The sequence below is a fragment of the Oryzias latipes genome, chromosome 20 (assembly GCF_053564925.1).
Source record: "Oryzias latipes strain Hd-rR chromosome 20, Olatipes_Hd-rR_3.1".
In the NCBI taxonomy this organism is placed as follows: domain Eukaryota; kingdom Metazoa; phylum Chordata; class Actinopteri; order Beloniformes; family Adrianichthyidae; genus Oryzias; species Oryzias latipes.
In genome coordinates this window covers 158,344-180,781 of record NC_136256.1, presented here as the reverse complement: position 1 = coordinate 180,781, position 22,438 = coordinate 158,344, and the positions used below count along the sequence as shown (strand labels likewise).

At 38.7% G+C, this 22,438-nt stretch overlaps 1 protein-coding gene and 2 long non-coding RNA genes across 6 annotated transcripts in view; 2 read left to right on the top strand and 1 right to left on the bottom strand.

Annotated features, from left to right (window-relative positions):
• lamb4 (laminin, beta 4) overlaps nt 1-22,438 on the top strand; it is a 119,171-nt gene that overhangs the window by 63,002 nt on the left and 33,731 nt on the right. For all 4 annotated transcript variants that reach the window (XM_078938339.1, XM_078938338.1, XM_078938337.1 and 1 more), the window contains exons 19-30: nt 1,678-1,846; nt 2,240-2,383; nt 2,457-2,688; nt 2,937-3,094; nt 3,194-3,421; nt 3,768-3,985; nt 4,076-4,172; nt 4,241-4,610; nt 4,717-4,877; nt 16,812-17,014; nt 17,250-17,429; nt 18,424-18,568. In XM_078938339.1, coding sequence (XP_078794465.1) covers nt 1,678-1,846; nt 2,240-2,383; nt 2,457-2,688; nt 2,937-3,094; nt 3,194-3,421; nt 3,768-3,985; nt 4,076-4,172; nt 4,241-4,610; nt 4,717-4,877; nt 16,812-17,014; nt 17,250-17,429; nt 18,424-18,568 — 2,305 coding nt within the window. The remainder of the gene's footprint in view (nt 1-1,677; nt 1,847-2,239; nt 2,384-2,456; nt 2,689-2,936; nt 3,095-3,193; nt 3,422-3,767; nt 3,986-4,075; nt 4,173-4,240; nt 4,611-4,716; nt 4,878-16,811; nt 17,015-17,249; nt 17,430-18,423; nt 18,569-22,438) is intronic.
• LOC144988208 (uncharacterized) lies at nt 9,929-11,021 on the top strand. The gene is made up of 3 exons (XR_013652049.1): nt 9,929-10,061; nt 10,320-10,415; nt 10,905-11,021. It is a non-coding gene; the product is annotated as an uncharacterized LOC144988208 (long non-coding RNA).
• LOC144988206 (uncharacterized) lies at nt 12,064-15,321 on the bottom strand. Its single transcript, XR_013652048.1, has 5 exons — nt 15,250-15,321; nt 14,690-14,724; nt 14,037-14,126; nt 13,610-13,705; nt 12,064-12,272 (listed from the first exon to the last, which is right to left on the bottom strand). It is a non-coding gene; the product is annotated as an uncharacterized LOC144988206 (long non-coding RNA).

Here is a 22,438-nt window from a genome sequence, read left to right as displayed (position 1 = left end):
ACCAGCACAGGAGGAAGGGAAAGACAGGACTTAAGTACATAGAGACAAACGAGACACAGGTGACAACAAAGAGGGCAGATGGGGACCAAAAGTAAAATTTGAATACAACACAAAACAGGAAACCCTGGAAAATAAAACAGGAAGTGAACTCAAAACATGACAGAACAAAAGAGAGAACCAAAACAAAAAAGAAAAGAAACTAAAACTGTAACACCTTTAGCCTTCAGATCTGCCTTTGTCCTTGGTGGCATAGATTCAGCGAGGCACTAAAAAATTCCTCAGAGACTTTGGTCCATGTTGACATGACAGTATCATGCAGTTGCTGCAGATTTTTCGGCTGCACATGTATGATGCCAATCTGCCGTTCCACCACATCCAAAAAGAATCTCTATTGGATTGAAAACTGGTGACCGTGGAGGCCATTCGAGTTCAGTAAACTCATTTTCATGTTTTAGAAACCAGTCTGAGATTATTCCAGCTTTATAACATGGCGCCTTATCCTGCTGGAAGTAGCTGTCAGATTGGGAGGGCTGGTGACCATGAAGGACAAAATGTAGAGACGGGAGGCACATGGTTCCAGGGCAAGGGTTTTAGTCAAATCCAGTTTATCGTGTGGTAACCCAGACGTGGTAAGGGAACTGAGGTATAGTTGGGATATTAATATCCTCACTTAACCATCCTCTATGTCATGTAATACAAATCAGGCTTCTGCGTTGTCCATTCATTTCTGATAATGCACACCGCGTCGGAAATTATTCCTTATGTATATTGTATCACAGCATATATTCGTAGAATGATATTAAATAAAGCCATTTGGTTGAGTGGTGAAACATTGAAAGGGAAAAAAAAAAACACATTTTAGTCCAGGTGGCATGAGTCAAACTCTAGACAGTCCATATTAGTGACCAAGATATTAAATAGAAGGCTTTTCAGTGCAATCCCTGTTCCAACCAAGCGAAAGGCATCAATGGAGAGGGACATTCCATCTTAATGGAATATTAGGAAGAAACCTCCAGTATACTTAGAAAGTATGATCATTTTCTGTGATTGGTTGAATTATAAGACTTAACTGCAGACTTTGGGTGATGAAAGATATTTAATTTCACCAAGCCGGATAAAAACCTTTTATTGGGTTGATCTAATGGACTTTTAAACTGCTAAGTATTGCTAACAATAAAGATGATCCAATGCTAGTGATGATATGGATAGGATTCTTTAAATGGGTTAGCCAAACAGAGACTAAGCCAAAAATCAACAAGTCAATTAAACAGATTTAGTCATCCACATGTACTGTCAAAATTAATGTTTAGTCAGTTAACAAAATCTGTTTTTCTTAGCATAGTTTCACGTTTTTATATTATATATTGACAGTCAGATGAAATAGGATTATCCCTGTCAGCTTGAAAAATGTGAAATGTTAACCTATGTTTCAAAATGGTGTAACTGTACCTATGATACAATCATAACCCCAAACATTGCATGTAACAGTTCACAACTGAGATTGTTATAAATGTGAGAAGAAAAAAACAAGACAAATCAAACAATCAAACCAACCTAAATCAACAAAAACTGTCAGTGCATTCATGAACCTGCCAACTGCCATCAGCCTTTAAATATTGGCACACTGAGTTAATAGATTGTTAACACACAGTATTGTGTTTGCTGTCTTTTTGTCAGATGGGCCTTATTCCCAGTACCCAGTCGTTTCAAGACTGCTCCCAGAAAAGCCTCCAGCCTTTTCGCTGCACTGGTCTGAACATAGGTCCTGATTCCCAGGAGTCACAGCCTGAAGTCTGTGAGAGACTGATAAAAAGTCTGTCTGCACGGATCCATAACGGAGCCACTGGTAATGAGTTTAGCACCATAACAGTACAGTTCAAAAGTAGAGTGGGGCTCTAGACCTATTCCAGCTACTGACACATTTGAAAATCTTGCATTTCTAAAAGGTTTATGTTGGGTAACGTACAGACAGAAGACTGTTCTTTTGTATAACTTTATTTTGGGAATTAGTCATAGCTTTGAAGCTCACATAATAGACAGATGTTGAAAATAACAGAAACACAGGAACATAGTTTCAACAGAAATACCACAACTATAGCGAATCTGTGTTCTGCCGCACATGTTTGCAGAATCTTCATGGAGGGTTGATGGGATAGGATTCAGTGACATATTTTCAAAGCTTATCTGTCAGCCTTCAAAAGTGTGTCCTGCTCACCCCTGTTCTTTGTCTTGATGTCAGCCTGCAAGTGTAACCTGACTGGCTCTCTGGGTCCCGCCTGCAGTAAATTGGGGGGGAGTTGTGAGTGTAAGCCCAATGTGATAGGCCACTGCTGCGATACCTGTGCGCCTCTGACATTTGGATTTGGATCTGAGGGCTGTAAACGTAAGGACACCTTGGACACAGATCCCCCTTACACTTACAGAAAACCCTCACATCCTCATTTTATTCTCTTTAGGATGTGAGTGTGACCCTCGAGGTTCAATTTCGGAATGCTGTGATCAGGTCGAAGGTCAGTGTGTGTGTCACCCTGAAGTGGTAGGCCGACGCTGTGATCATTGCAAAGCGGGATTCTGGGGGTTTCCAGACTGCCGGCCATGTGAGTGTGGTGGGCATTCTGAAACATGCCATGGAGAAACTGGAGCATGTGTAAACTGCAGGGAGCATACCACAGGCGTGCGCTGTGAAAGGTCATCTTTTAACTTATATTGTATTTATTTTTGACAGAAAATTAAGATTTTAGGTTTCCAGAGGGTTGTATGTAACCTTAGCAGAAAACTGAACTCTGGAAAAACAAGAAATATTGTTACACCCAAGTGCATGCTGGAGAAACAAAATAAATTCTGATTGGTTTTCTGATTGCTTTGGGGTGCTAAAATTATGTGATGTGATGCTGCTGACTTCTTTTTTTAATGTAATGTTTGTATTGATGGCACAGGTGTGTAGATGGTTACTATGGTAACCCCATGTCCAGACAACCCTGTCAGCCCTGTTTGTGTCCAGAAACCTTGACAAGTGGGCGTTTCTTTGCCACCTCTTGTCAGCAAGGCCCACAATATCTAAGTGTGACCTGTGACTGCTGGGTTGGGCACACAGGTAGGAGTACATACCTGTACTTGTCTATAGAGGTCAAGGCCCCTGACCACATGCATGTGATTCACTTATGTCATTGCCTGCATGTGTGATCTCCTTCAGGTTCACGCTGTGATAGATGCCTTCCAGGTTTCTTTGGTGACCTTACCGCTCCGGGCTCTTTCCACTGCAGACCATGTCTCTGCAACAACAACACCAGCCCAGATGACCCTGACCCCTGTGACCGTACAACTGGGGAATGTTCACGCTGCCTTCATAACACAGGCGGCCACAACTGTCAAGGATGCAAACCTGGTTATTATGGCAATGCCTTAAAACAAGACTGCAAAGGTAAAATAAAAATGGGCTCTATTGGAACTTTTATAGTGAAGTTGAGCAACAGACCTTTTACTGCAATGACCTTATGGTCATGTGAATAAAGGCGAAGTCAATTCAGAAGGTAAATTTGAATGTTCTTTTACTGTTCTTGAGGCTTGCACAAGTGTAACTCCCACCCCAACCATGAAAGTCCTAGCTGGGCGCCTCACACCCCCTTAAGAGAGTTAGATCATCTATTAAGTCCTAAAGCTTAGCAGCTCAATGCTATCTCTTCCCTCAAGAAACAGAGTATTTTTAATTTAAATTCATTGGAGCTTTTTCTAAAAATGTTGGTACCCACCTGTGCTTTTTTCCCTAGAATGCTCCTGTGACCATAGGGGGACCATGGAGAGTCGGTGTCCTGAGCATAGTCCCTGTCTCTGCAATCCCATGACAGGACAGTGTCCTTGCAGGAGGGGAGTGGAGGGAGATCAGTGTGACCAGTGTGAGGATGGGTTCTGGGACCTAAATGGGTGGGGTGGGTGTCAGCCCTGCAGCTGTGACCCTGAGCACTCCATGTCAAACATTTGCGACAAGGCAAGATGGGATTTTCCAGAAGTGTTCAGTTGCTCCCCCATCAAAGCTCTGAGTCAACATTTACTGACTGAAGCGCTGTGGCCTCCTCAGGTGACTGGACAGTGTCCATGCCATCCAGACTTCGGAGGACAACACTGTGACAAGTGTGGCGAGAATTATTTTGGGAGTCCAGAGCTGCAATGTTTCCGTGAGTTGATGCTTCAAACTTTTACATCCTATTTGTTCTCCAACTTATTTCCCTCCCATGCTTCTCAGCTTGTGACTGTCACCTGGAGGGAACAGAGCGACCATCCTGTGATCCTGAAACTGGCGAGTGTAGTTGTAGGTTGGGCATCTCTGGAATCTTCTGTGATGAGTGTTCCCCCGGGTATGGCTCCACATTTCCAGCTTGCAGAATCTGCCACCCATGTACCCCCCAGTGGGATGAAGATATCGCTGATGTTCAAAAAGCTGCTCAGAGGATGAAAACCTTTATCCCTCGCCATGACAGCCCCCTTCAGCAAACAGTTAGCAGCCAGCAGCAGCGTATATTAGATGGATACTTTAAAGTGGGTAGCCTGGTAAATGTCATGCCGGTGTTCCTCCCCAGGCTGCGTAAGATGGAGAAACTGTACATGAAGATGAGGTGAGTGCCATTATCAGCTCACAGACTTGACAGCTCCACATTATATCAGCAGTGTAAAAGATTGATATTTTCTACAAAGAATTAAAGTCCATCTGTTCTTCTCTAGGATGCTTAAGGACTCCATTGACACAAACATTATTCTGATTGATCCATCTGCTCTGCTGCTTACTGAGATCCACAACACGAAGCAGCAGTCTAAGAAATTTTTGAACAACCTAAATGGCAAAGTCATCCAGGGTGTAGATGCAGAGAGAGGTGTGATAAAAGGTATGTGGTAAAGCTTTGTGCTGTTTTTTATGTACTTACTTTCATTGCATTTCACTGGAGCTTCACGACGTACTATATAAAATATATGCATATTACTTATAAAAGTTATTCACATGATTAAAATATAATACTATATCAGTAAAATACACAACACTGTTTCATAGCAAGTATCAAAAGTTAAACACATGTACATAATTATGCTACATTAGGAAATATTTTTGAATCAATTTGAAACACATGACGAAGATGAATTACTTAAATTATTTTGTAAAAAATAACTTTTAGAAATCAACATGGCAATGAAGTATCCAAAATATATGCAGATTATGGTACTTATAAAAGTCATTGATGATGATGATTAAAAAAAAACAATACTATATCAGTAAAATAGACAAAACACTGTTTCAGGAATTTTCATAGAAAAATTTGATCAAGTATCAAAAGTTAATAATATGTACAAAATTATGTTTCATTAGGAAAAATTCATGAATCAGCTTATCAAAAAAATTATTTCTAAACAAGTGAAGTAATTTAATTAAAATTCAATCAATTTGACAATTTTAAATAATTGATTAATCATTTGTTTTATTATTTTTTTGTATTTTTTTTATATTTTTCTTCTTCTTTTTCTATGACAAATGCTATTAAGTAAAATAAAAAGTAAAAAAGGGTCCATATTTGTCGAAAGACCAAGGCTGGTATTCCTTCTTCTGCTGATTAACAGCCGTTCTTCTCGGTTTAAAACAAAGTTTATAGTTCTCTTCACTGTTATGTCTGCAGACATTAGATAGAGGTCCATATCCTTCTACAGCTGATATCAGCGGCGCCAAAGAGTTGAGGTCAAGTTGTCTGCATGTCAGATCTTTGTTGATAATCAGGTCACTTCAGACTTATGGAGGAAATGATGAATCCAGGCGTTATATTTCTTGAAATTATTTGGCTCTGTACTCAGTCCGGTGGGCCGAGTGGTTTGACGTAAATCCTGCAGCCTTTAACCCAAGTGTTCTCAATCTGTTTACGCTTCCTGAGAAGCCGTGCATGTTTTGAGATTTCAGCATTCCTTCTGGTCAGATGGTCGTTCAGATAAACAGCAGATCCTTTCAGATTCATCCTTTGATTCATCAGAGCTATCTGTCTCCTTTCTCCTCGGGAGCGGGTGGCAGGTCTCGATTGTATTGAGATCCAGGGAAATCCCTTTAGACGTGAGAAAGGATTTCACTTGGAGATCCAGAGCCTCGCCACAGCTCTCCGTTTCAGAACTGCTAGCGATGCTAGCGCTATTAGCATTAGTAATGCTAGCTCCTGTTGCATTTAGCTTAGCCCGAAAAAAATCTTTCCACCTTTATCCACCTTTTGTCATGGTAGGGAGAACACGTCAATTTGAGGGGGGGGGGGGGGGTCATCTAAGATAATACAAGGGTTAACACAGTGCCTAGCTTATCACAGTAGAGACAGAGTGATATATTCTTGACCGTTCGTCTAGAGATAATTTGTTTTTGCCAAGACAGATGTGTTTGGAAACAAAGTGGGAAAATATTGGACTATCATCCTTAATTGCATCAGACAAACCTTAATAAAAGACATCATTAATGGTTCAAGTTGCAGTCTGTGGCTACCATACGGAAATGATCTACAGAGGAATTTCCTCGCATCCATCCTTCAGTCAAACATAAATACAAAATGTCCCAAAAGCAACATTTTAAAATATGAAGAAGTGAACTCCTACAAACCCTCCAGCATCCTATAGAGCAGGGGTGGGCAAATATTCTGACTCGCGGGCCACATAGGGTTCTAGACTTGGATAGAAGGGCTGGACCAGCAGCAGATGTGTGGAGTGAGAAAGAAATAACATGGAATCGAGATGAAAAAAATTGGATTGAAAATTATATTTTAAAATAGAGCATTTTAGAGTTTTTAGGTTAAAACTTTTGTTCTCATTTTAGAGCCAGTTGCACCAACGGCTTGATGTACCTCGTGTAAAACTTGGAGAAATGCTGCATTCATTTGGAGTTTGAATGATTGGAGGATGAAAAACAACAAATCTTCAAACATCACATGGATGCTATGCGTTTTTCGTGTGAGGGCCACAAAACTCTTTTTCTTTAAAACTTTGAACTTCTTTTATCTTTCTTTTATTGTGAAGCCCTATAATAAAAATGTGTTAATTCGTGATCCTTCTAATACAGGGGTCTCAAACTGAATTTACCTGGGGGCCACAGAAGGCAGGGTCTAGCTCAGGCAGGGCTGCAACTTCAACGCAGTGTCTGAGAGCCAATAACAATAACCTTAACCATCCTCCGGGTCTGTGTGACCCAGAGAAAAGTTCAGCACGGACTGCATGTATTTAGAAAATTACGAGCGAATAAATGCGTTCAAAAAGAAAAGTAAGGAACTCCTTAATGTGGTCCGGGGAGGGGGCTGTCAGGTGTCTTGCCTTAAATGTTCCCCTACTTTCAAGCCCGGTCAATGTCACGCCCCCAAGAGTCAGTGTCATTCATACAAACTACCGGGACGCATTAACATTAAACTTTCACATTAAGGCGGGGGCCGCAAAACATCATCTTAGGGGCCGCAAATAGACCGCGGGCCGGGAGTCTGAGACCCCTGTTCTAATAAAATAAATTACACTATTTATGAAATTTAAAAAATAAAATAACTGTGATTTTTTAAAGACAAAAAGTCAGGAAAAAATATACTGATAAAAATCATTAAATAGTGGATCCTCTGCCGTCATAATCCAAATAAAGACTTTGAGGCTGCAGCTCCTCACACGTCTAATAGTTTGTGTTTAAACTCAGCAGCTGTGTCCTGCACGTCTGTTTCTCATCCAGTAATAATGATAAATCACATTTCTCTGTCTTCTGCTGCAGCTACGCATATTTCTGTGTTACCTTTTCACCACAACAGAGTTCCCTCGTTTACTGTAGGATTTACATTCTAAAAATAACCATGATCGGTGAAATCCACAGTCTGATTCCAGACGTTTATGGCAGTAAAACTCCTCACTGACTAAATACACTTTTCTCACACAGACATGAACATTTTCTCCTTTTCTCTTGTTTAAATTCACAAACCTTCATAGAAATTAGTTTCAGGATCTTAGAATGAAAACACACAGTTTTCTGATCTGAAGAGCTCCACGTTTCTGTACAGGAGACACAGAGGAGATTGATTGACATGGTCTCCAGCCAATCAGGACACAGAACAGGGTGCTGTTTAAAAAAAGCAGCATGATCGCTCTAAAAGAATGAGATAAACCGGGAAAAATGAACTGTGACATAGAAAGGAAAGACTGTCTTCTGTTCTGTTTGACAGGGAGTTTTAGAGGGTTTCAGGTTGGAGCACAGAAGGGGGGAAGAAAATGTCACGTTTTGATCGTGTGGCCAGTTTAAGAAAAAAAACAACAACATGGGTCTCTGATATTGTTCAGTGGGCCGGACCAAACATGGAGGCGGGCGGATCCAGCCCGTGGGTCGTAGTTTGCCCACCCCTACACTGTAAACCCGAATAGTCCAATGAGCTCAAAAGTTTTATAATCACAGAACTCAAAATAACAAACAAGTCGAGTCAGCTTAAAACCTATAAGCTGATTCAACTTTGACCACAGTTATATCTTCATTGGACTAAAACAGTAAATGAAACCTTGGTGTCAAAACTTATGAGTAAGGAGACGTGATGACGTCATAACGTCCATGAACGTGAACTCAGCCACAGAAGTCTTCAAGATGGCGGAGGTCTGAAGCGAGCCGCAGCGAGCCCAAGTTGATAAGTTACATACGTTTAGGTAAGTCGTATTATTTTATTTTTTATTTTATTACTTTCGCCTTTGTATTATATATTTTTTGATTCTTTTGGTGATCCTTCTAGTATGTCCTGTATTCATGACGTCCTCCCCGAGTTTGTATCTTCGAATATTGTTCTTAATTAAACAAATATCTATGTTTTGCAGTATGTCATCAGATAATTATTGTGTGTGGTTAAAAGAAGTTGTTTGGGAAAAGTTTACGTTTACCAGGTTGGTTGGCGCACATTTTAAATTAGCTAACTGTTACTACTAGCTAACCGTTACTACTAGCTACTAACCACTAGCGGAAGCCACATCATATATCAGTGGGAATTGCATTTTTTTTATACTACTTTTCACCACAGGCTCTGTGATTTAGTAATCGTCATATTTTCGTGTATCTTCTATTTCACGTAGTAACCTTATAAATGCAAATGCGTGAGCTGCTCCCAGTCCAATGAATTTTTGGGCTAAGGAGAACATTTGACCTTATTGACAAATTAAATTAAATATCCATCCATCTTCTTTACCGTTTATTCCCTTTTGGGGTCACGGGGTTGCCGGAGCCTATCCCGGCCACTTGGGCGTAGGCAAGGGATACCCTGGACTGGTCGCCAGTCTGTCGCAGGGTAGAATATCCTCAATCACACATCCATTCACTCTCACACTCACACCGATGGACAATTTAGAGTTGCCAATCAACCTATGAAGCAGGTTTTTGGACGGTGGGAGGGAGCTGGAGATCCCGGAGAAAATCCACGCATGCACGGGGAGAACATGCAAACTCCACACAGAAAGGTCCCCATTGATGTTGTGTTTTTTATGTCCCCCAGCCGGGACTTGAACCGGGGGCCTTCTTGCTGTGAGGCAAGAGTGCTAACCACTGCGCCACCATGCAATAAATATAAATAAATAAAAAATGTTATGTAGCAGTTATAACTTTGTCCTGATTTAGGCTCAGGTAAAGAAAGTACTAAATGTTTCATATAGTTTGCTTAATACTCAAAAACTGTATTTTGGCCCATGGTTTGGTTGTGATTTGTGTTTCACAATGTCAAATATTTTAAAATAACTGTTTTGTCTCCTGTTTGTTCTTATGAAAACATATCTTCTGAAATATGTAATTCTAGCTAATGCACACTTGTTTAAAAAATAGTAATATGTATCATAGATTACATATTGTGGACAGAGTATTGCGGCCTTTGTAAAATGCAGAGGTTTTTTCAAGCTACCAGTAGCTTGAAAAAGCTTTAAAATGTGTTTAACATTTTTTTTTTTGTAGATGTGTGCTGAGTTTCATCGCATCCCAAATGTCAACCTGCGAATACAGTTTTATTTTGACCGGGACAGACAGACGCAAAGGATGCTGATCTGGTTGAGACAGCTAATAAGGGACTGATGTGGGTCATTTCATATTAATCACTGAGCGTTTCTAATTCAGTGAATGTCTGTAAATGTTTACTTCACTGGAGAAAAAAATGTCAACGTTGATCCCAATGCATTTGTAGATATAAATGTAATGTCATCTTATGTTTAGTGTATTTTTTAATAACAGTATAGATAATTAAAAAGACTACATGAACTGAACTGAGCCAGACCAAAGGGTGAAATCATTTGAAATTTGTTTGCCATATTAATTTGTATTTGTCTCTGTGCAGCAAGAGCAGACTGCTGATGTCAAACGTACTCCTGTCCTGTACTGGCTTCCCATATGCAAATGTGTGGAGGACCCACAATTCTTCAAAGTTTGGAATGTAAGTACTTTATGATGGATAATAGTTTATTCACTAAATAGTACCAGTGACAGTGTCCTGGTTAATACTACAGCTGTGTAGGCAATATAACTTATCCAGAATGTCATGCCAAAGCAATGTTGTGTGGCAGAGCACATAGTCTCCAAAAATGTTGTTCTCCAGCTCATCTGTGCTCCTACACCTGGCTGTGGATCCTGCCTCTGGCTCGTCTGGCGCCCCCGAGCCGTCCCCTATTTCAACTGAATGAAGCCAATCTGCTTGACTTTATATATGTAGTTGTTAAGATAGAACATTTAATTCTTCTCTATGAGTTCTTGTACATCGCCTGTCTGTCCTGGGGAGGATCCCTCCTTCATGTGGACACTTAAAATCTCTTTAATTGTCTTAAAATGTCATTCAATTTCAGGTTGTAGTTTTTTCATAAAGTTTTCTTCCCTCAAACGATCAATTCACTCTCTTTACTACTACATTGTTTTTTTTCCTTTGCAGAGTAAAGAGTCACCAGAGCCAGACATCAGCAGCACCTCTGTTGCCATTCTGAAGATTGTCAATCCGAACAGTACACGTTCAGTGCATTTCAGTCCACTCAGTACAGCAGTTGTGGTGGAAGATGAGGTCGTGGTAGGCAACATTCCCAAATAGGTATTCTTTTGAGCGCCAACGTTTGTGGGAAAGGGCAGCCAAAGAAAAATGTTCATGTGGGCAAAGTGCAAAAAAAAAGGTTGATACTCAATTTTTGCTTTTCTAGAAATGCAGAATGCTTTTTTTTAATAAAGTTGTATAAGGAAATGGTGTACAAAAAATGTGTGCACATTTGTTTGTTTTAAAGACTGGTGTATTTTTTAATGGCTGATGCTCTTTTTTTTACACAAATTGTACAGGGTTATACATTTTCTAGTAGTACAAGTTGTTCAAATGTACTTGTGTAAGGTGGTTTAAAAATAAACTTGCAATTACAATTCTGCCTCAGTTTTTCTTTTGTAAGAATGGCCCCGACTAAGAAGGATAAAAAAGACTTAGTTTACACTGTAAACCCGAATAAGTTCAGTGAACTCAAAATTTTTGAGGAAACAGATTACATAATAATTTTTAAGTTGACTTACTTAAAAAGTATAAGTTATTTGAACTTATAATCTTTGAGTTGAATAAAATAAAACAATTTAACTAAAACTAAAGTATAACTTTTTTTATTTAACTAACTTAAAGATTCTTACTTTACTGAACTAGAATATTTTGTTTTTATTGAACCTTAATACATTAGTTAATTAACTAAAAAACTTTAATATATCTCAACTCAAAATTAATCATTTGAAGTCTAAACTAGTCTTATTTGTCCTTCTTAGTCAGGGCCATTCTTACAAAAGAAAAACTGAGGCAGAATTGTAATTGCAAGTTTATTTTTGAACCACCTTACACAAGTGCATTTGAACAACTTGTGGTACTAGAAAATGTAAAACACTGCACAATTTGTGTTAAGAAAAAGTGCACAAGCCATAAAAAAAAAATCAGTCTTCAAGAAAAGCAAAAAATGAGCACTAATCTTTTTTACACCATTTCCTTATACAACTTTATAAAAAAGAGCATTCTTACATTTCAAGAAAAGCAAAAATTGTTAATCAGCCTTTTTTTTCTTTACACTTTTCCCACATAAAACTGCATTTTCTTAGGCTGCCCTTTCCCTACAAACATTAGCGCTCAAAAAAATACCCATTTGGGAATGTCGCCTACCACAAGCTCATCTTCCACCACAACTGCTGTACTGAGCGGATAGAAATGCACTGAATTTGTATTGTTGTTGCTGACGGTCAGAATGCCAACAGAGGTGCTGCTGATGTCTGCCTCTGGTGACTCTTTAATCTGCAAAGAAAAAAAACAGTGTAGTATTAAAGAAAGAATTGATCATTTGAGGGAAAAAAACTTTATGCAAAAACTACAACCTGAAATTGACATTTTAAGAGGTCAGACATTACACATCAGGAAAATTATTAAAGTTGATTTAAATTAATGATTTCAAGCATTGTAGTCAGAGCAATAAATAATTTACACATATTTATCAAACTCATTACAGAAATGATGAAATGCATTGATTAAAAAGACAGAAAATAAAACAAAAACGTCACTTAAACCACATTTGCTTAATTCAATACAGTGATCTTTAACTAAAGTCATGTAGAGCTTGATTTATTGCTTGAAAAGGATCTGGAAGAACAGAGCTTATATAATACAAAATCAAATGAAATCAAAGTAAGACTACTTGTAAGAGTCCTCCTGATTCCATAAGACACTGTACACAAAAAAACAAACAAAAGTTTTTGTAACATGACAATCTGAAAACAGGATCACATTTATTCACCCAAACCCCACCCCTCCCTCCACCTAACCAGTTTCACCAACATAACTCTCAGCTTGTGCCTGATGGTCGGCACCTTTTAGGACACGTCCAGGAATTCCATCCGACCCGGCTGCTTACCTACTATTCACCCTCTGGAACTCTTTCCTGATGTCATGCTCTCACAGTTAGCACTCGTTACTCTCCACCAGGTTGTGTCTTTGTTATGGGCAGTTTTTCAACTACAGCACAGAACATCTCCATAAAAATGACACAACCTGCTGGAAAGAATGTCACCTTCTTGCCAATGCAACTTAAGAGCAAAGATTCAGTTCAGTTTTATTTATATAGTCCAATGTCACAACAAAAGTCGTCTCCATGGGCTTCATACCGGCAATTGTACAAGAACATGAAATCATAATACATTAGGTATTGGCTAAACTAAACTGGGCATCCCTGCCATTAGACCCTCTTACACAGTTAGTAAAAATTCCTTTATAAAAATAAAATAAGAAAAAGACTCCTCCCCCAGGACGGACAGGCGATGTACCAGAACTCTTTGAGAAGAATTACATTTTCTAGTTCAACAACTGCATTTTTAAAGTCCAGCAGATTGGCGTCATCCAGATGAAATAGGGGACGGCTGTGGGCCCCAGACGAGTCAGAGGCGAGGTCCACGGTCAGGTACAGGAGCACAGATGAGCTGGAGTGCAATATTTTAGGAGAGTATGTGCTTTGCCACATAACATTGCTTTGGCATGACTTTATGGTTAAGTTGTATTACCCACACAGCTGGAGTATTAACCAGCACACTGTCACTGGTACTATTTAGTGAATAAAACATTATCCATCATAAAGTACCTACATTCCAAACTTTGAAGAACTGTGGGTCCTCCTCACGTTTGTATATGGGAAGCCAGTACAGGACAGGAGTACCTTTGACATCAGCAGTCTGCTCTTGCTGCACAGAGACAAATACAAATTAATATGGCAAACATATTTCAAATGACTGCACCCTTTGGTCTGGCTCAGTTCAGTTCATTTAGTCTTTTTAATTATCTTAAAATTGTACAGTTATTTCAAAAAATACACCAAACATAAGATGACATTACATTCATATTTACAAATGCATTGGGATCAACAGTGATGTTTTTTTCTCCAGTGAAGTAAACATTTACAGTCATTCACTTTATTAGAAACGCTCAGTGATTAATATGAACCGATCCAAGTCAGCCCCTTCTTTTAGCTATACTAATGCATAATGTTGATCATGCCATGCAGTTACACCTCACCTGTTTATCATAGAGGTGCAGAATGTCGCATAAAGCCTTCCGGTTCGTGCTGCCTTCTGTCTCAAAAAGATCAGCATCCTCTGCGTCTGTCTGTCCAGGTCAAAATAAAACTGTTTTTCCAGGTTGACATTTGTGATGCGATGAAACTCAGCTCACATCTACAAAAAAATAATGAAAATGTTAAACGCATTTTAAAGCTTTTTCAAGCTACTGGTAGCTTGAAAAAACCGCTGCATTTCACAATAGCCTCAATACTCTGTCCACAATATGTAATCTATGATTTATATTAATATTTTTTAAATACTTGTGCATTAGCTAGAATGACATATTTCAGAGGATGTTTTAGGAAGAGACAAAAAAGTTATATTAAAATATTTGACATTATGAAACACAAATCACAACCAAACCAGTGGCCAAAATACAGTTTTTTGAGTATTAAGCAAACTATATGATACATTTAGTATTTTAACTCGAGCCCAATTCAGGACAAAGTTATAACTGCTACATAACATTAAGGTAGCTTTGACATTTTTACTTATTTAATTAATTTAAGTTGTCAATAAGGTCAAATGTTCTCCAGGAGGATTCATTGGACTGGGAGCTGCTCGTGTCTTAAATATATTGCAGCCATGTTAATTACAATCAAAACTTACCTCCGCTCTTATTTTTCAAACGCACCGCCGGTTCACTAAAAGAACATACGAGAACATGTTAGCGTAAGGCAGCTAGCTTAGCCCACGTTTGCATTTATTAGGTTACTACGTGAAATACAAGTTACACAAAAACATAACGATTACCAAATCACAGAGCCTATAGTAAAAAGTAGTAGAAAAAAAAGGAAATTCCCACTGAGTCGTATATCTGTGGCTGTGGCAGCCGCTCTGCCAGAGCTAGCGGTTAGCTAGTAGTAACGGTTAGCTAGTAGTAACGGTTAGATAATTTAAATTGTGCGCCAACCAACTCGGTAAACGTAAAACTTGAAACTTTGCGCCAACAACTTCTTTTAACCACAAGCAATAATTCTCTGATGACATGACTGAAAAACATACATAATTGTTTAATTCATAACAAATATTCGAAGATACATACAAACTCATGGAGCACGTCATGAATACAAAGGATATACTAGAAGGAACATCAAAAGAAGTAACAAATATATAATACAGAGGCGAAACTCATAAAATATAATAAAAAATAAAATAATACGACTTACCTAGACGTATGTGCGTTATCGACTTGGGCCAGCTGCCACTCGCATCAGACCTCCGCCATCTTGAAGACTTCTGTGGCTGAGTTCACGTTCATGGGCGTACGTTATGACGTCATCACGTCTCATTACTCATAAGTTTTGACTCCAAAGTTTCATTTACTCAAAATGTTTTAGTCCAATAAAGATATAACTGTGGCAAAAGTTGAATCGGCTTAAAGGTTTTAAGCTGACTCAACTTGTTTGTTACTTTTGAGTTCAGTGATCATAAAACTTTTGAGCTCATTGGACTATTTGGGTTTACAGTGTAGACTTCAAAAGATTAATTTTGAGTTGAGATATATTACAGTTTTTTAGTTAATTTACTAATGTATTATGGTTCAATACAATCGAAATATGTTAGTTCAGTAAAGTAAGAATCTTTAAGTTAATTAAACAAGACGTTATGGTTTACAGTTAATTAAATTGTTTTATTTTATTCAGCTCAAACATTGTAAGTTCAAATTAACGTAGACTTTTTAAGTAGGTTAACTTCAAAATTATTATGTAATCGGTTTCCTCAAACATTTTGAGTTAACTGAACTTATTCGCGTTTACAGTGTACTATAGAGGGTGTAGAGCTGGTCTACTGTTTCATGACCAAAATCGAAATTGCACTACTGTTCATGCATCTGAGGTGTGTCTCTCAGCCAAACTATGCTCTTTTGTAGATTTGAATAGACTTTCCCAGGAAAGCTGAGGAGTGTGATTCCCCGGTGGCTGTTATACACCCACCCTTCTTGAAAAGGGTAACCACTACCCCTGTGTGACAGTCCAGTGGTTCTTTACTTGACTGCAACATGATGCTTCAGAGATGTGTCAGCCACGACAGTCGCACAGCCTCCAGAGACTTGATCTTCATCCACTCCCATGACCTTTCCATGGAAGAGCTCTTTAACTAATTTGGTGACTTTGGTGAGGAACAGCCCCACACAAAAGTCCTTAGCCTCTGCTTCCTCAATAGGATGGCAGCAGGATTAAGGAGATTGTCAAAGTATTCTTTCCACTGCTCAAGAATGTCAGTTGTCAAATTCAACGGTTCCCCACCTGCACAAATAATTGCCTTGCGAAAAACTACTTTCTCCTCCTGCCAAATGGTTTGCCAGTTTCTTTTCTAGGCCAAACAATAGTCTTTCTCCATGGTCTTACCAAACTCCTCCCAGGATCGAGTGTTTGCCTCCACGACAGCCCAGGCCACAGCTCGCTAGATTGGGGATTGCCACTACAATCAGCACCAGACAGAAACCTTATGATCATGACATTGTACATTATGGACCAACTATGATGAGCACAGAATTCCAACAACTAAACACCGCTCAGGTGCAAATCAGGGAGACCTACCGGTCACTCCCCTCCAACTACCACTATGGGTATTGCCCACCATGTGGAGATTGTTTAAAGAACTAAACACTCTGAAAGAGTTACAATAATTTTGAAAGAAAATAATTGCATAAAAATAGAAACAAATAAAAATCTGTAAAATGTAAAAGAAATAAAATCCATCCTCATTGCATTTGAACTTTTTACAGAGCTGGTCCTGCAAATCCTGAAACATCACAAGGCTTTCACGTTAGATAAAAAGAGGTTGAGAAACTCTATCACAACTCTGGAGGACTCCATGGATACCAGGCAGGAGGTCAAAAGCAAACTGAGGATGTGCAGCAGCACTGGAGCCCTGACAAAGCTGGAGCAGAAGGTGAAAGACCTTAGTGTGTTCGCTATGAATCACAAGGTAAGTTTGGGAGCAAAACTGTCTTATAGCCCAAGTGTTTGTGTGATGTTAACATGTTAAGGTGGTTTTGTGTGTGTTTTAAAATTGTAAAATTGTGTGTTATAATGTTATGAGGAAAGAGCATAAGAAAAAAGAAATCCAAATACTTCAGCGATTCATACTTCCTTTTATAAAATCAGTTGCAACAAATGATCATTGTTAAGACCTAAGATGAAAATTTATGTTGTCCTTCCAGGCATTCAGTGGACCATGTCTGAAAAACTGCTCTGTAGGTGATGGTGATTGTGCCCTGGTTCTTGGAGGTCCAAACTGTGATGAAGTAGTTTCTATCAGTCATATAGCTTCAGGAAATGTGGAGAAAGCAAAGGACCAGCTCATTGGATTTCAAGCTCAATTCCAAAGGGCAGAGAGAAAGGCAGGTTCACAGTGAAGCCGCTGGGAGGGCTGCTGTTAAGATTGGGCTACAAACATACCTTGTGCATTTTGAAAAATTGTCAATTTGTGGTGATAAAATCTCTGGTCCAAATAATTGTTTGCACAACATCAGGGGTAAGTTAATACTCTTCCAATCTCTAGTACAGTGATCCCTCGCTATAACGCAGTTTACTTTTCACGGTTTCGCTACTTCACGGATTTGCATCGTGCATTGCATTCTGCATTCTGATTGGCTAAAAAGTCACTCCACTTCTTCTCTACCTGTGCGTCAATAACGTTGCAGTTTAATATGTACACGTACGTAAAACAGCTTGCCAAATTTACTACACGTCCGTGCAAATCATCTTGCAATTTGGAGTTTCTCCAAAACCCATACAAAACAGAGCGACAACAACTGCCTATCACTATGTTCTTCTCCTGAACAAACACAGCTGCAAAAGAAGAAAACACTGCAGAGTGGAGTCAGGATGCAGCGGCTCACTCTGAACAGCAGTGAAATACACCTGAGTCACTATTTGTCCCACTGTACTTTGTATTTTTTTCATAATCATTTAAAATTTTCTCCCGTTTAATCCAATTACTCGGGTCGTGGTGGGCGGGGCTAATCTCCGCAATTTGAAGCCTTCTGTTCACATTGATGATTAAAATTATTATTTGACAGCACAGTACAGAAGTTATTTGTTGAAAAAAACGTTTCTAAAGTACTTTGATTTGTGAAACAAATGCTTGAGCCTGTAAAATGGTTTGTTCTTTCTTTTCAATGTATAATAGAGTATTTAATTGTATAATAATAGTAAAAAAATAGAGGTTTCTACTTCACGGATTTTGCCTATCACGGGTTCTTTCTGGAACGTAACCCCCGCGAAAAACAAGGGTTTACTGTACCATCATTATAGCTATTGGAAGAGGAATGAGGATTTTATGTAGTAAAAGAGAACAAGCATAATTGTGCTAATGCTCTGGGCCCGTTTCAGATTTACGATGCTCAAAAGCTAACTCAAACCATCAGAGACGAGGCAAGAATCCTGCACATTCAAATCAGCAACAATGCTGGAACACTGCAAAAACAGAGGAACCGCACCAGAGATATCCTTCAGCAAGCCACACTCTTAATTACAGGTGAGGAGACATACACTATTCTCCTGTGCAGTTCTGTGACAGGTGTAATGAAGCCCCAAAGTATGAGAAACGCTCAAGATATAACGTTTTAATGGATCTGGTAAATACAAAAAACATTAAGTTGAGACTGGAAAATGGCAGGCGAGTCCTCCAATAAGTCACAGCAATAGGCAGAAGCACAAAATGAGTTAGTTTTGAAACAGGAACAAAAGTAAACTCAGCTGGATTTCCGTAATGTGGCTCACATGAATTTGAGGGACTTCTGTAGCTTCAAAAGGCAGAGAAATGGTAGGGTCCAGAAGGAGATGAGAGAGACTGCAGTGTGGGGGAGGCTGGCAACAGATGATCCACAGTGGGTCAAGAAAAAGCCGTCCACAGGAAATCCAATACAGAAGATATGTTCTGGGCTGGTAAGAAGCACAATAAACAGGTTCAAGGCAAAACTAACTCAGGTCATGTCCAATAACATTAAGAAAATAGGAGAATGGCTGGAGGTAAAAGCAGTGGCTCAATACACTCTGGCACCAGAGACCAGTCAGAGCAGAATAAATAGTAGGTGCCACAGCTCATCAGACTTCCCACTCAGCAGGGTGAGGTTGGAACACAATCCTGACAGTAGGGTTTTATGGCAATTACTAACCTTAGCAACCTGTTCGCGGGGTCCCCTGACCTCACCTTGCTGACTCCATGTCATCCACATTGTCTTTTTTTTTTATAACTTAAGTTTTATTTTTCATTTTTGTTAACAAGATATAAAACACTTGAACATGACATCAAACGAATTAAGTCTTACAAAGAGAAGAAAACGAAAGAAAAAAAATGATAATAATAACTAAAAATAAATAGATAAAAAAGACAAGAAAAAAAAAAGAAAATTGAACATGTCAGCCACCATTCCAGAAATGTAAACACGTTATACATTGGCCAGTGAGATTTTATATACAGCCCATTTGTCCCACTTTTCCTTAAAATTTCCTTCTCTCAATCTTAAAACAAAGGTCATCTTTTCCATGATATAAATCTCGTCCACTATTTCAGTCCAGTCGGTGAGGGTTGGTGGTTCTGGCTTAAGCCATCTTCTGGTTATTGCTTTCCTTGCTGCAATCAGGAATATTTTCACCAAATACTGATCTTGAGAAATGACTGTTTCAGAAATGTTGCCCAGATGTAACACTACCTGCTTGAAGGGGATTGTGTAGCGCAAAGCGTTTGTTAAGACATGATGGATGGAATGCCAAAATGGTCCTATTTGCGAACAGTTCCAGAAGATATGAGAGTGATTTGCCCTTTACTGCACCACACTGTCTCCAACACATCTGTGGATTTGCTGATAGTTTGCTTTTAATTGAAGGTGTAATAAAGAAACGCATGAGGTTTTTCCAATTAAATTCCCTCCATTTCATTGATGTGGTAGAGGACTGAGTTGATGCACATGTTGAATACCATTCTTTCTCTGAAATAGTGATGGACATTTCTTTTTCCCACTTTTCTGTAACATATAAAGTTGTGTTTTTCTGACATGAAATGAGGCTGTGGTACAGTTTAGAGATCGTTTTGGATGTTTTATGCTGGTACGCTCCAATTATTACCTTTAAGACTGGGTTTTGTTCACTCCCTTCTTCTGATCTAATTGCTTTGTTAAAATATTCCCTCACCTGGAGGTATCGAAAAAAATCATGGTTGGTGAGTCCAAATTCCACTTTTAAGTCCTGGAAGTCCCTCATCTTATTTTTATTTGTGATTGTGGCAAATGCTGTAACCCCTTTTGTTCTCCACTGATTAAATGTGGAATCGTCTTTTGCTGGTTTGAAGTCTTTGTCAAGATAAATCCATTTAACTATTTTCTTTTCCTTTTTCAGCTTTAATTGCCGTACTACCTTTTGCCAAAGTTCCATGGTATATGTTGTTATTGGATTTAATAATAATAATGTTGTTTGGTATGTCATCCTCTCCTAAAAGGGTCTGAATCGGGTGTCCTGATACACCTATCTCAATCTCTTTCCACCTGGAATAGTATTCAGAGTCACACCAACAACAAATGTAGCGCATCTGTGCTGCAAAAAAATATAATTTCAGATTGGGGAGAGACATTCCCCCTTTATCTTTAGGCAATTGTAATGTTGCATATCTAATCCTGGGTTTTTTCCCTTCCCATATAAATCTGGATATCATCCTGTCCCATTCTATGAACTGCTTGGGAGGTATTTCTATTGGAAGTGACTGGAATAGGAAGAGTAACCTTGGTAAGATGTTCATTTTCACCACATTTATCCTATCTGTTAAATCAAAAGGGTAAGTTGACCACCTCTTAATATCCAGATTGATGTTTAAGTTAACTGTATTATAATTTTCTTCGTATAGGAGTGACACATTTTTGGGTAAAAAGACTCCAAGGTACTTAATTCTTTTATTGTCCCACTTAATATTGTAGCTAGATGCAGTTTTTTCTGATGGGGAGTGGTTGAAAAGCAGGGTTTGAGTTTTAGAAATATTTAATTTGTATCCAGCAAGAGAGTTAAATTCTTTGAGGAGTGTCATTAGTTTAGGCATGGAAGTGTTAATGTTCTTTAAGAACAGTAACACGTCGTCTGCAAATAATCCAATTTTCTGTTCTCTGCCGTCAATTTTGATTCCTTCTAGTTCCCCGCACTGCCGGATGGCCTGGGCCAGTGGCTCAATATACAGAGAAAAAAGAGTCGGACTGATGCCGCAGCCCTGCCTCATTCCTCTTTTTAACTCAAATCGGTCTGTTAAGGAGCCGTTTATTTTTATTCTAGCTGTAGGCTTGTCATAGATGGCTTTTATACATTTAATTGAGTTCTGTGTGAATCCAAAAATTCTCTAGGGTTTGGTAGAGGAAATCCCAGTTCAGCCTGTCAAAAGCCTTTTCTGCATCAAGGCTGATTAGAGCTGCTTTTAGTTTGTTTCTAGTTATTGTGTGAATTATATGCAGGCTTCTTCTAATGTTATCCTGGGTTTGTCTGCCTCTCACAAAACCAGTTTGGTCTTCATCAATTAACTCAGCAATAAATGTTTCAAATCTTTTAGTTAAGATTGATGTATAGATTTTATAATCCACGTTTAACATTGATATTGGCCTATAATTAGTGCAATTCTGTCTACCTTTATTTTCCTTGGGTATTAAAGTGATTATTGCGTCTTTCCATGAAGGTGGAGTCTTACCTTCTTTGTGGGTATAATTTAGGGCTCTTAGTAAAAGTGGCACTAGTTCCAGTTTAAATTTTCTGTACCACTCTATGGGGAATCCATCACTACCTGGAGCTTTATTGGTTTCCACATTGTCTTTATAATATGACTGCATCTCAATGAATGGATTCCCCATTTACTGGACCTAGTGATGGTCACATGAAGCTCTATGAAGCATTGAAGTCTTTCATCTAATTTAGTTCACTCCAGTGCAATGTTTCCTGAAGCTTTAATTGCTCTAGGCAGACATCTAGTGGATGTTAAAAGGATCAGTTGAATCTGAACTGCGACATTTTGAAAAAAAGCCTATAAATAAACATGGCAGTAAAATTAAAAAAAATTACAAAACATTTTACATTGCTGTATACTTCCATTGTGATCATTTAATATGGGGTGAGAGTAGAGATGTGTAACACTTTTGATTAAGAATACTGGGCAAATTCGTCTCAGGGAGGAAATGTGGAGATGCAAAATCACACAGGACTCCTTCAGCTGATTTGAAGTTGATATATTTACAGTGAACAAACAAAATAATTGACAGACAATATGTACAATGAGAAATAACCATATATATATATATATATTTTTTTTTTCTTTTAGTCCAGTGTCCAACAAGTTCACCCTTTTTGGATGATTCAGAAATAGTCTTTGGAGTCAGCTGAG